This window comes from Doryrhamphus excisus, chromosome 19 (assembly GCF_030265055.1).
Source record: "Doryrhamphus excisus isolate RoL2022-K1 chromosome 19, RoL_Dexc_1.0, whole genome shotgun sequence".
In the NCBI taxonomy this organism is placed as follows: Eukaryota; Metazoa; Chordata; class Actinopteri; order Syngnathiformes; family Syngnathidae; genus Doryrhamphus; species Doryrhamphus excisus.
In genome coordinates this window covers 2,515,647-2,529,224 of record NC_080484.1, presented here as the reverse complement: position 1 = coordinate 2,529,224, position 13,578 = coordinate 2,515,647, and the positions used below count along the sequence as shown (strand labels likewise).

Here is a 13,578-nt window from a genome sequence, read left to right as displayed (position 1 = left end):
ATTATATAAAACATCTATATATTTATAAAATTTTATGAAAATAATATTATTTTGTTTTTATTATTTCTAATTATTTTTTAATTTTATTTTATTTTTATTTTATAATTTCAATTTATTTTGTTATTTTAATTTGTAATAAAGCCAATAGCATAAACTGGACTATAAATTATATTATTATAATAATATTATTTTACAATATTTCATAAAATATATATTATATATACATATATTATATAAAAATATCTATATAGTTTCACCAAATTGGCAAACTATGCAAGTTTAACATTCTCTTATTTGACTCGCTGGTCAAACGTGTGATTAATTTTTAATTAGGACATTTTCCCGTCTGTTAAACTTTCCCACGCACTTCCCAGTGGAGGGGTGGGGGGGGGGGGGGGGGCGCTGGTGTTCATTTACCCTGACAGGAGTGTAGACGCCACGTGAAAACCATGGTAACCTGCCGCTTTGTCACTTTGTCCACTCAGATGCAGGAGCTGGAGCAGCGGGTGAGCGACGCCGACCGGCGCGCCGAAAGTGCAGAGAAGCAGGTAAGAAAAGGTGGCACCTAAAAATGGAATTTAGGGGTACATGGAAATATTATTTTTCAAAGAATAAAGTCAAAATATTAAGAGAAACATAACATTGAAACATAATATTATGAAAAACAAACAACAAATAAATCATATTTGGAAAATAAGCTTTGGTTCAAATATAATGGGAATAAAGTCCAAATATTACAGAAAAATAGTTGTAAGTTCCAAAAAGTCACAATTTTACAAAAAATAATCAGAAAAAATATGATGATATGATGAAATATTATAGAAGAAATGTTGGATGGATAAGAAGAAATAGTCATCGTTTTTGACAATAACAACATAATATGAATAAAAATAAAATAACATTTTTGTAGTAGTAAGTGGTAAAAAAAAACAAAAAAAACAACATATAACATATAACAAAGAAAGTTGTAATTTTTGGAAATATAGTTTGGGGAAATATTTGCAATGTTCAAAGTTCAAATATTATAGGAATAAAGTTATAAAAAATATATTATATTAATAATATATATAAAAAATATTATATTAATATTAATATAAAATATATAATAAATTAATAAAAATAATTTTATGAGAATCAAGTGAAAATATTACAAAAAATTGTATTGTTCCAAAGTTCCAAAAAGTCACAATTTTACGAAAAAAATAATCAGAATATTATGAAAAAATATGATGATATGATGAAATATTATAGAAGAAATGTTGGATGGATAAAGTGTGTAATCTAAGACGAAATAGTCATCGTTTTCAAGAATAATATCATAATATGAATAAAAATAAAATAACATTTTTGTAGTAGACAAAGAAAGTTGTAAGTTGTAAGTGTTTTTGGAAATGTAGTTTGGGGAAAGTTCAAATATTATAGGAATATAATTCTTTTAAAATTATAATTAATTTATAATTATAAATATATTTATAATTTATAATTATAATTAATTTATAATTTATAATTAATTCATAATTAATTTATAATTTATAATTTATAATTTATAATTTATAATTTATAATTTATAATTTATAATTTATAATTTATAATTTATAATTTATAATTTATAATTTATAATTTATAATTTATAATTTATAATTTATAATTAATTTCTAAAAATATAAATTAATATAATTATAATTAATTAATATAATTAATATAGATATATAAATTATACAAAATATTATAAATAATGTCAAAGTTATAATAAAAACACTGTAATTTTACAAGAATAAAGTCAAAATATTACATGAAAACACCAGTAACAAAAAAATAAAGGTAACACTTTTACAATTTTTTCATATCATATGAATCATAATATCATAATATGAATAAAATTAAAATAACATTTTTGTAGTAGTAAGTGGTAAAAAAAAATCAACAATGTCAAACATATAAAACATATAATAAAGAAAGTTGTAATTTTTAGATATGTAGTTTGGGGAAATATTTACAATGTTCAAAGTTCAAATATTATAGGAAAATTAAAAAACTGTAATTTTATGAGAATAAAGTCAAAATATTACAGAAAAATAGTTGTATTGTAAGTTCCAAAAAGTCAAAATTTTACAAAAAATAATCAGAATATTATGAAAAAATATGACGATATGATTAAATATTATTTGTAGTAGTAAGTGGTAAAAAAATAAACAATATAAAACATATAAAACATATAATAAAGAAAGTTGTAATTTTTGGAAATGTAGGGGAAAGTTCAGATATTATAGGAATATTATAAGTAATTTATAAATATATAAAATAATATAATTATAATTAATTAATATAAACAATATGAATATATGAATTATAAAAAAATATATTATTTTAATATATTATTATAATTATTTTTAAAAAGTTATAATTAATAAACAGTAATTTTACAAGAATAAAGTCAAAATATTACTTGGAAACACTAATAACAAAAAAGTACCAATTTAAAAAAAATTCCCATCATAAGGAATCATGAGAGTATAATATTATGGGAATAAAGTCAAAATATTGTTACAATAAATTCATAATTGAAATTAAAAAATAGAAAAAAGAATAGCACAAAAAATACAGCTAAAGTAAAAAAAATATATATAAATATATATAAATATAAAGTCAAAATATTACAGAAAAATTGTATTGTAAGTTCCAAAAAGTCACAATTTTACAAAAAAATCAGAATATTATAATATTATAGAAAAAATGTTGGATGGATAAAGTTTCTAATCTAAGAAGAAATAGTCATCGTTTTCGTGAATAACATCATAATATGAATAAAAATGAAATAACATTGTTGTAGTAGTAAGTGGTAAAAAAAATAAACAATATAAAACATATAACAAAGAAAGTTGTAATTTTTGGGAAATGTAGTATGCGGAAAGTTCAAATATTATAGGAATATTATAATTAATTTCTAAAAATATAAATTAATATACTTATAATTAATTAATATAATTAATATAAATATATACATCATAAAAATATTATAAATAATTTCAAAGTTATAATTAAAAACCTGTAATTTTATGAGAATAAAGTCAAAATATTACGTGAAAACACTAGTAACAAAAAAATAAAAGTACCAATTTTACAATTTTTTCCCATCATAAGGAATCATGAGAGTATAATATTATGGGAATAAAGTCAAAATATTGTTACAATAAATTCATAATTGAAAAAAAATAATAATAAAAAATAGCACAAAAAAATACAGCTGTAATTTTCCAAAAAAATAAAGTCAAAATATTACAGAGAAATATTTGTATTGTAAGTTCCAAAAGTCACAATTTTACAAAAAAAAATCTGAATATTATGAAAAAATATATGATATGATAATATTATAGAAAAAATGTTGGATGGATAAAGTTTCTAATCTAAGAAGAAATAGTCATCGTTTTCGTGAATAACATCATAATATGAATAAAAATTAAATAACATTTTTGTAATAGTAAGTGGTAAAAAAAAAACATTATCAAACATATAAAACATATAACAAAAAAAGTTGTAATTTTTGGAAAATGTAGTTTGGGGAAAGTTCAAATATTATAGGAATATTATAATTAATTTCTAAAAATATAAATTAATATAATTTTAATTAATTAATTAATTAATATAAATAATTGTATAAATTATAAAAAATATTATAAATAATGTCAAAGTTATAATTAAAAAACTGTAATTTTACAAGAATAAAGTAAGAAAATATATATACTAGTAACAAAAAAATAAAAGTACCAATTTTACAATTTTAAAATATTGTTACAATAAAGTCATAATTGAAATAATTGGCGGTGTTACAGCTGTAATTTTCCAAAAATAAAGTCAAAATATTACGAGAAAAAAGTAGCAATTTTACAACAATAAACTCGTAGCACAGCGCAACTCGACCTTGGATAAGACCTTGGTAAGAAGATGGATGCATGTATCGCCGCCGATGAGTTCAAAACCTTCCGCAGAAGACCGAGACTCCGCCTCCACTTGGCCACACTTTCCCATACAGGAAGTGCAACCAGACCTGTTGATCTGGTATTGAATTTTAGTGATGTAGAATATAAAAGCTGTACTAGAGAGGAGTATTGGCTTTTTAACGTATTTTAACGTATTTTAACGTATTTTAACGTATTTTAACGTATTTTAACGTATTTTAACATATTTTAACGTATTTTAACGTATTTTAACGTATTTTAACGTATTTTAACGTATTTTAACGTATTTTAACGTATTTTAACGTTTTCCGTAATCCATTCCAGATCCAAGTCATGGAGGAAAAACTGAAGACCGCCAACGTACAAAGCACCGAATCCGAGAGCTTCTTGTACAGGAAGTACCAAGACCTGACTGGGCGGGTCCAGGAAAAAGACGCCACGATAAAGAGATTAGAGATCCAGCTGGAGAACCAGGTGTGGGCGGAGCCATGCTAATACAAAAACGACAAACTATTTATACCGAAAAGGTTGGAATAACGATTTATCTGACTCCAGATCTTAGCCCGAACCCAGGAGGCAAAGATGATTGAGGAAAAGGCAGCCAAGATCAAAGACTGGGTCACGGTGAAGCTTAGAGAGGTAAACACGGACTATAGCACCCCCTGTGGGAAATTTTTTTTAATTATATCTGACATTTTTGACAGATGGAACAGGAGAACCAGAAGCTCAAAGAAGCTAACCTGAAGCAGAAGGAGCAGATCATTTTGCTGCAGGAAAAACTACAAGGTCTGCAAAGATCAGGACTAAGATCCGGAAGCTTATAGTCCTAAATATCTTGATGTCCCTCAAGTTCTTTTAGAAACACGGAGCTCCTCTGGATTTCCCAGCGAGTCCCCTGCAACGGACACCCACCAGCTGGACAAAAGCCCTCAGGTTCCTCCGAGCTGCCCTGGTACGCCGCCCATGCCAAGTGACACCCGAAGACCACTAGGTGCTTATGGACCAACCAAGACCTCAAAAACAGGAGATACTATGTTGTTTAACTAAGCTCTGTCATGTTCTTCGCAGACTTGAAGAAGACCCCGGAACTGTCTATGATTCCTCATGGTCCAAACACGGAGGGCTCCAGTGGACCAGGGTCCCGGGGGTGCCCCGAAAGTCAGGCAGTGCCTTCGGACAGAGACAACGCCGACTTGAACAGCAAATTCCGCTCACAGTGCCTGGACTCGTCTTCATCCGGTTCCATGGCTTACGAAGTATCCCACCACGGACCGGGGTCCCCAAAGTCTCCGCTCAGACTCGCTCCGAAAAACCCGCTCCTGCCGCGCTCCCCCTCCACCGACAGCTCTTTGTCTCCCCAGTCGGGCGCTAGCACAACCTTACCCAAGATCCGGACCCCGCTGACCCCCAGGGACAGCATCCAGCTGATGAAGAAGCACTCGAGCCAACCCCAGCCCGGCCTGGGCGGACTCCAGCGTCTGGTTAGCATCGACATTGCAACACCCTCGTCGGCGTCTTCCACCCTGAAGAGTACATGCACCCCGACCCCGGTGGCGGAAACAGACATCGATGACGCACTCCTTGACGGCATGGACGGCGTCGTGGAAGGTTCGGGATCAGGGTACCCTACCGGGGAGGGGCGACACCTTTCGGGACTGTCAGAGAAACCGCAGCATCTGGATGGAGAAGTCGTGAAACCACCGACGCCTCCCTTGCATCGCTTTCCTTCCTGGGTACGAATCAATGCTCCACGTTCTCCACTTTGCTGTAGCGCCCCATTGAATCCCTGCCCTCAGTCTCCTCTTGGATAATAGTGTTCCATTTTGTGAGGGGTCCACATAGAACCCCCAGAAAGTTACCAAATATTGTTCCTTGTCTAAAACCATCTCCTGTAATTCATACGGTCTGCATTCCCTTTTTCCGAGGAAGGTTTGGACCCCACCGGGGCCGCCCTTTGCCGCCAATTTAGCTTATTTGAATATTTTGAGGGGTTCCAGACCATGTGGTCCTTCTGTGATATTCACTTTCACTGGATCGGTGACGCGGCCAGGATGAGAATCGGCACCTCCAAGTCCGAGTCCGTGGTTCTGACCCGGAAAAGGGTGGTGTGCCATCTCTGGGTCGGGGGATGGACAAGCGGATTGGTGCGGCGTCCGAAATGATCAAATTGCAAATCAATCTCCTCCATCCGCATCTGTCTCGTTCCTGATCCTATCCATCCTGGTCACTCTCAATGTGAACCTCAGCATCCTCATCTCTGCTACCTCCAATTTTGCTTCATTTTCGTAGCTTAAAGTTGAAACATAATATTTTGAAAAACAAACAACAAATAAATCAAAGAAGGTTTGGTTCAAATATAATGGGAATAAAGTCAAAATATTAAAAATAAAATAATATTTTTGTAGTAGTAAGTGGTAAAAAAAATAAACAATATAAAACATATAAAACATATAACAAAGAAAGTTGTAATTTTTAGAAATATTAACAATGTTCAAAATTCAAATATAGAAATAAAAGTTATAATTAAAAAACGTAATTTTATGAGAATAAAGTCAAAATATTACAGAAAAATATTTGTATTGTAAGTTCCAAAAAGTCACAATTTTACAAAAAAAAAATCTGAATATTATGAAAAAATATGATATGATGAAATATTATAGAAAAAATGTTGGATGGATAAAGTTTGTAACCTAAGAAAAAATAGTCATCATTTTTGAGAATAACATCATAATATGAAATTAAAAAAAATAAAATTTTTGTAATAGTAAGTGGTAAAAAAATAAACAATATAAAACATATAAAACATATAACAAAGAAAGTTGTAATTTTTTGAAATATTAACAATGTTCAAAATTCAAATATAGGAATAAAGTTATAATTAAAAAAACGTAATTTTATGACAATAAAGTCAAAATATTACAGAAAAATAGTTGTATTGTAAGTTCCAAACAGTCACAATTTTATAAAAAAAAATCAGAATATTATGAAAAAATATATGATGAAATATTATAGAAAAAATGTTGGATGGATACATTTTGTAATCTAAGAAGAAATATCATTTTTGAGAATAACATAATATGAATAAAAAATTAAATAACATTTTTGTAGTAGTAAGTGGTAAAAAAAACCATTATCAAACATATAAAACATATAACAAAAAAAGTTGTAATTTTTGGAAATGTAGTTTGGGGAAAGTTCAAATATTATAGGAATATTATAATTAATTTCTAAAAATATAAATTAATATAATTTTAATTAATTAATTAATTAATATAAATAATTATATAAATTATACAAAATATTATAAATAATGTCAAAGTTATAATTAAAAAACTGTAATTTTACAAGAATAAAGTAAAAAAATATATACTAGTAACACAAAAATAAAAGTACCAATTTTACAATTTTAAAATATTGTTACAATAAAGTCATAATTGAAAACAATAAAATAACATTTTTGTAGTAGTAAGTGGTAAAAAAATATAAAAAATGTAAAAAATATAAAAAAATATAAAAAATATAAAAAATATAAAAAATATAAAAAATATAAAAAATATAAAAATATATGTATATAAAATAATATAATATAAAAAATAAAATATAAAACATATTACAAAAAAAGTTGTAATTTTTGGAAATGTAGTTTGGGGAAATATTCAAATATTATAGGAATAAAGTTACTGTAATTTTTTCCTGTCTTTTTTTCAGTGGTAATGTCTCCAGACCAAACAACATGGCTGATCTCACCACAGTTTTGTATACTTTCACTTTCACTTTAGTTCCTCTAATGGGAATTGAGCTTTTTAAAATTATGCGCGTAAAACTCGGACGTGGACATAACGTACGCAACACCTCGAGATGGAGTAGCCAGGGATAAAGTGATCATGTTGGTTCTATTGTTCTTTGGTTGCTATGGCGACTCATATGTTTTCCTGAGGTATGGCTATTTATTTTTAGCATTATTTTCCTTTTTTCTGCAGGAGAGTCGGATCTACGCGGTGGCCAAGTCCGGAATGAGAGTATCCGAGGCCTCCCCAGGAAGCAGGGGCCCTGGTCGAGGTGAGCGCGTTGCGAGCATCGGGTCACATGTCACTCAGCGGCCACTCAGGCTGCAGCAGGGGTGGTCGCTTTGGGATCTGTCATTGCAGCCTTTTATGTCGCGCCCCACGGCCGGGGGCCCGGCACACCTGCGTGGGTGTCGGCTCATCTCTGGAATATAGAAGCTGGAGACATGCTAACATTCAGATTTCTTTTAATGCTGCATTGTATCGATTCCCAGTGGGGTGGCCGGAGAGCGACCAGGGTGGCCACGGCCACCGCTCGCGGTTAAGCTGAACTAATGTTTTAGTTTGTTGTTGTCAACGTTTTTAATTTGTCAAAATTGTCCCCCAGCCATGGGGGTGGCCGCTAGGGTGGCCGGACATGCTTTTACTTTGTCCCAGCTTAACAAGTTTCCTCGGAAGTTCTTCTACTACTACCGCAACCAGGAAGACAAGGTCAACAAAAACTAGCATGCTAACATTCAGATTTCTTTTAATGCTGCATTGTATCGATAGATCCCAGTGGGGTGGCCGGAGAGTGACCGGGGTGGCCACTGTTGCGTGCGGCAATGAAACGCGTCGGTGGTTAAGCTGAACTACTGTTCCACACCACAGAGCCGCATTGGTCAAAATTGAACCCCAGCCGTGGGGGTGGCCGCTGGGGTGGCCGGACATGGTTTTACTTTGTCCCAGCTTAACAAGTTTTCTCTGAAGTTCTTCTACTACTACCACAACCAGGAAGACAACGTCAACAAAAACTAGTATGCTAACATTCAGATTTCTTTTAATGCTGCATTGTATTGATAGCCGGTGGGGTGGCCGGAGAGTGACCGGGGTGGCCACGGCCACCGCTCGCGGTTAAGCTGAACTAATGTTTTAGTTTGTTGTTGTTAATGTTTTTAATTTTGTCAAAATTGTCCCCCAGCCGTGGGGGTGGCCGCTGGGGTGGCCGGACATGCTATTACTTTGTCTCAGCTTAACAAGTTTTCTCTGAAGTTTTTCTACTACTACCACAACCAGGAAGACAAGGTCAACAAAAACTAGCATGCTGCATTGTATAGATAGATCCCAGTGGGGTGGCCGGAGAGTGACTGGGGTGGCCACAGCCACCACTTGCGGTTAAGCTGAACTAATGTTTTAGTTTGTTGTTGTTAATGTTTTTAATTTGTCAAAATTGTCCCCCAGCCGTGGGGGTGGCCGCTGGGGTGGCCGGACATGCTTTTACTTTGTCCCAGCTTAACAAGTTTCCTCGGAAGTTCTTCTACTACTACCGCAACCAGGAAGACAAGGTCAACAAAAACTAGCATGCTAACATTCAGATTTCTTTTAATGCTGCATTGTATCGATAGATCCCAGTGGGGTGGCCGGAGAGTGACCGGGGTGGCCACTGTTGCGTGCGGCAATGAAACGCGTCGGTGGTTAAGCTGAACTACTGTTCCACACCACAGAGCCGCATTTGTCAAAATTGAACCCCAGCCGTGGGGGTGGCCGCTGGGGTGGCCGGACATGGTTTTACTTTGTCCCAGCTTAACAAGTTTTCTCTGAAGTTCTTCTACTACTACCACAACCAGGAAGACAACGTCAACAAAAACTAGTATGCTAACATTCAGATTTCTTTTAATGCTGCATTGTATTGATAGCCGGTGGGGTGGCCGGAGAGTGACCGGGGTGGCCACGGCCACCGCTCGCGGTTAAGCTGAACTAATGTTTTAGTTTGTTGTTGTTAATGTTTTTAATTTTGTCAAAATTGTCCCCCAGCCGTGGGGGTGGCCGCTGGGGTGGCCGGACATGCTATTACTTTGTCTCAGCTTAACAAGTTTTCTCTGAAGTTTTTCTACTACTACCACAACCAGGAAGACAAGGTCAACAAAAACTAGCATGCTGCATTGTATAGATAGATCCCAGTGGGGTGGCCGGAGAGTGACTGGGGTGGCCACAGCCACCACTTGCGGTTAAGCTGAACTAATGTTTTAGTTTGTTGTTGTTAATGTTTTTAATTTGTCAAAATTGTCCCCCAGCCGTGGGGGTGGCCGCTGGGGTGGCCGGACATGGTTTTACTTTGTCCCAGCTTAACAAGTTTCCTCGGAAGTTCTTCTACTACTACCACAACCAGGAAGACAAGGTCAACAAAAACTAGCATCCTAACATTCAGATTTCTCTTAATGCTGCATTGTATCGATAGATCCCAGTGGGGTGGCCGGAGAGTGACCGGGGTGGCCACTGTTGTGTGTGGCAGTGAAATGCGTCGTTGGTTAAGCTGAACTACTGTTCCACACCACAGAGCCGCATTTGTCAAAATTGGCCCCCAGCCATGGGGGTGGCCGCTGGGGTGGCCGGACATGGTTTTACTTTGTCCCAGCTTAACAAGTTTCCTCGGAAGTTCTTCTACTACTACCGCAACCAGGAAGACAAGGTCAACAAAAACTAGCATGCTGTATTGTATTGATAGCCGGTGGGGTGGCCGGAGAGTGACCGGGGTGGCCACGGCCACCGCTCGCGGTTAAGCTGAACTAATGTTTTAGTTTGTTGTTGTTAATGTTTTTAATTTTGTCAAAATTGTCCCCCAGCCGTGGGGGTGGCCGCTGGGGTGGCCGGACATGCTTTTACTTTGTCCCAGCTTAACAAGTTTCCTCGGAAGTTCTTCTACTACTACCACAACCAGGAAGACAAGGTCAACAAAAACTAGCATGCTGCATTGTATAGATAGATCCCAGTGGGGTGGCCGGAGAGTGACCGGGGTGGCCACGGCCACCGCTTGCGGTTAAGCTGAACTAATGTTTTAGTTTGTTGTTGTTAATGTTTTTAATTTTGTCAAAATTGTCCCCCAGCCGTGGGGGTGGCCGCTGGGGTGGCCGGACATGCTTTTACTTTGTCTCAGCTTAACAAGTTTCCTCGGAAGTTCTCCTACTACTACCACAACCAGGAAGACAAGGTCAACAAAAACTAGCATGCTAACATTCAGATTTCTTTTAATGCTGCATTGTATTGATAGCCGGTGGGGTGGCCGGTGGGGTGGCCGGAGAGTGACCGGGGTGGCCACGGCCACCGCTCGCGGTTAAGCTGAACTAATGTTTTAGTTTGTTGTTAATGTTTTAAATTTTGTCAAAATTGTCCCCCAGCCGTGGGGGTGGCCGCTGGGGTGGCCGGACATGCTATTACTTTGTCTCAGCTTAACAAGTTTTCTCTGAAGTTTTTCTACTACTACCACAACCAGGAAGACAAGGTCAACAAAAACTAGCATGCTGCATTGTATAGATAGATCCCAGTGGGGTGGCCGGAGAGTGACCGGGGTGGCCACGGCCACCGCTCGCGGTTAAGCTGAACTAATGTTTTAGTTTGTTGTTGTTAATGTTTTTAATTTTGTCAAAATTGTCCCCCAGCCGTGGGGGTGGCCGCTGGGGTGGCCGGACATGCTTTTACTTTGTCTCAGCTTAACAAGTTTCCTCGGAAGTTCTCCTACTACTACCGCAACCAGGAAGACAAGGTCAACAAAAACTAGCATGCTAACATTCAGATTTCTTTTAATGCTGCATTGTATTGATAGCCGGTGGGGTGGCCGGTGGGGTGGCCGGAGAGTGACCGGGGTGGCCACGGCCACCGCTCGCGGTTAAGCTGAACTAATGTTTTAGTTTGTTGTTAATGTTTTAAATTTTGTCAAAATTGTCCCCCAGCCGTGGGGGTGGCCGCTGGGGTGGCCGGACATGCTATTACTTTGTCTCAGCTTAACAAGTTTTCTCTGAAGTTTTTCTACTACTACCACAACCAGGAAGACAAGGTCAACAAAAACTAGCATGCTGCATTGTATAGATAGATCCCAGTGGGGTGGCCGGAGAGTGACCGGGGTGGCCACGGCCACCGCTCGCGGTTAAGCTGAACTAATGTTTTAGTTTGTTGTTGTTAATGTTTTTAATTTTGTCAAAATTGTCCTCCAGCCGTGGGGGTGGCCGCTGGGGTGGCCGGACATGCTTTTACTTTGTCTCAGCTTAGCTTTTCAACATGTTGCAGGATCCGCCCCGCCCCAGTACCCGGCGGCGACGGGGGCGTTCCCGCAGTTGATTTACAAGAACATCAAGGTTCCGGTGTACACCACACTGAAAGGGGTGAGCGAGGCCGTCGTTTCCCAGGGTGCCTTCGGGGTGGCCGGTCTTTTAACGGTACTCGCGTGGCATCTTTAGAAAGCCACCCAAATCAGCACGGTTCCACTGCGGGACGACGACTCGGGTTCCGAGGATGACAGCGGCTCCCTGGCCAGTTTACGGACCTCCGTGCTGGGTCCGGAGAAGAAGGGCGGCGTTCCCGGGAGCCCCCGTGCCGTCAAGAGAGGTAATGGAAGTTTTTTTTTTTTTTTGCTTCAATGACGAGCTAGCGGTTATCTTCCAGGTGTGTCCGTGTCCTCCATGAGCTCCGAGAGCGACTACGCCATCCCGCCCGATGCCTACTCCCTGGACAGCGACTACTCGGAACCGGAACACAAAGTCCAGCGGACGTCCTCGTACTCCTGTGAAAGCACCACCGGGCCTGTGAGTGGAATTTCGTTATCCAGAACCGCATTGTTCCGACATTTGAAGCCGTGTTGCCTTCAGGAGACGCTGGAAAAGTCGGGCTACCTGCTGAAGATGGGCAGTCAGGCGAAGGCGTGGAAGCGTCGCTGGTTCATCCTGAGGAACGGAGAGATCCTCTACTACAAGTCTCCCGTGAGTCCGCCACCTGCGGGGCTTCTCAACTGGTGGGTCGGGACCCAAAAGTGGGTTGTGGATCCATCTGAATGAAAATAGTGCAAAAAAAAGAAATAAAAAATGATTTAAATATATAAAATAAAAATTACTTAAAAGTATAAAAATAGGGAAAAAATTACCAAAAATGTACCAAAGAATTTATAATAAAAATGACATGGATAAAATATAATAAACAAATATTATTTAAAGGAAAAAAGTAATAAAAATAAAATACAAATAACAGTGACTTCAACAAAAACACAAAAATGAAAGTAAAAAAAGCAATTCATAATAAAAAAAAAATTTCAAACATTTTTTTAAAAATAATGAATTAAAAGCATAAAAATAATACACACATAAATAGGTACATAAAAGATAAAAATGACCAAAATAAAATTACAAAGAAAATTGGTAAATGAATAAATCTTTAAAAATAATAAACAGGAATAAAAGAATAACAATAAAAAGAATTAAGAAAAAGAAAAAAATACTTGAATAAAAATGTGTGAAAATAATACAAAAATAAAAATAAAATGTGGGAAAAAATTATTAAAATAAAGATTTTAACTACAAATTTAAAAAATAAAAATAACAAAAAATACTGAAATAAATATGTAAAAACTGCCAATCAAAACAAAAGTTAAAATAATAAATATGATGTAAATGAAAAAAATATCATAAGTGGAAAATAAATAATAAAAGAGACTTAAATATAAACATCAAATAATGATTATTTCTTATATAAGTATTATCACACTAAAAATAATACACACATAAATAGGTACATAAAAGATAAAAATGACCAAAATAAAATTACAAAGAAAATAGGTAAATGAATAAATCTTTAAAAATAATAAACAGGAATAA

The 13,578-nt window shown here is 35.7% G+C and overlaps 1 protein-coding gene across 5 annotated transcripts in view; it reads left to right on the top strand.

Moving 5' to 3' along the window:
• plekhh1 (pleckstrin homology domain containing, family H (with MyTH4 domain) member 1) overlaps positions 1-13,578 on the top strand; it is a 151,620-nt gene that overhangs the window by 119,813 nt on the left and 18,229 nt on the right. For all 5 annotated transcript variants that reach the window (XM_058056505.1, XM_058056508.1, XM_058056509.1 and 2 more), the window contains 11 exons: positions 486-548; positions 4,281-4,430; positions 4,512-4,595; positions 4,661-4,742; positions 4,807-4,947; positions 5,025-5,689; positions 7,937-8,015; positions 12,002-12,096; positions 12,172-12,319; positions 12,377-12,516; positions 12,580-12,690. In XM_058056505.1, the coding sequence (XP_057912488.1) occupies positions 486-548; positions 4,281-4,430; positions 4,512-4,595; positions 4,661-4,742; positions 4,807-4,947; positions 5,025-5,689; positions 7,937-8,015; positions 12,002-12,096; positions 12,172-12,319; positions 12,377-12,516; positions 12,580-12,690 (1,758 nt within the window). The remainder of the gene's footprint in view (positions 1-485; positions 549-4,280; positions 4,431-4,511; positions 4,596-4,660; positions 4,743-4,806; positions 4,948-5,024; positions 5,690-7,936; positions 8,016-12,001; positions 12,097-12,171; positions 12,320-12,376; positions 12,517-12,579; positions 12,691-13,578) is intronic.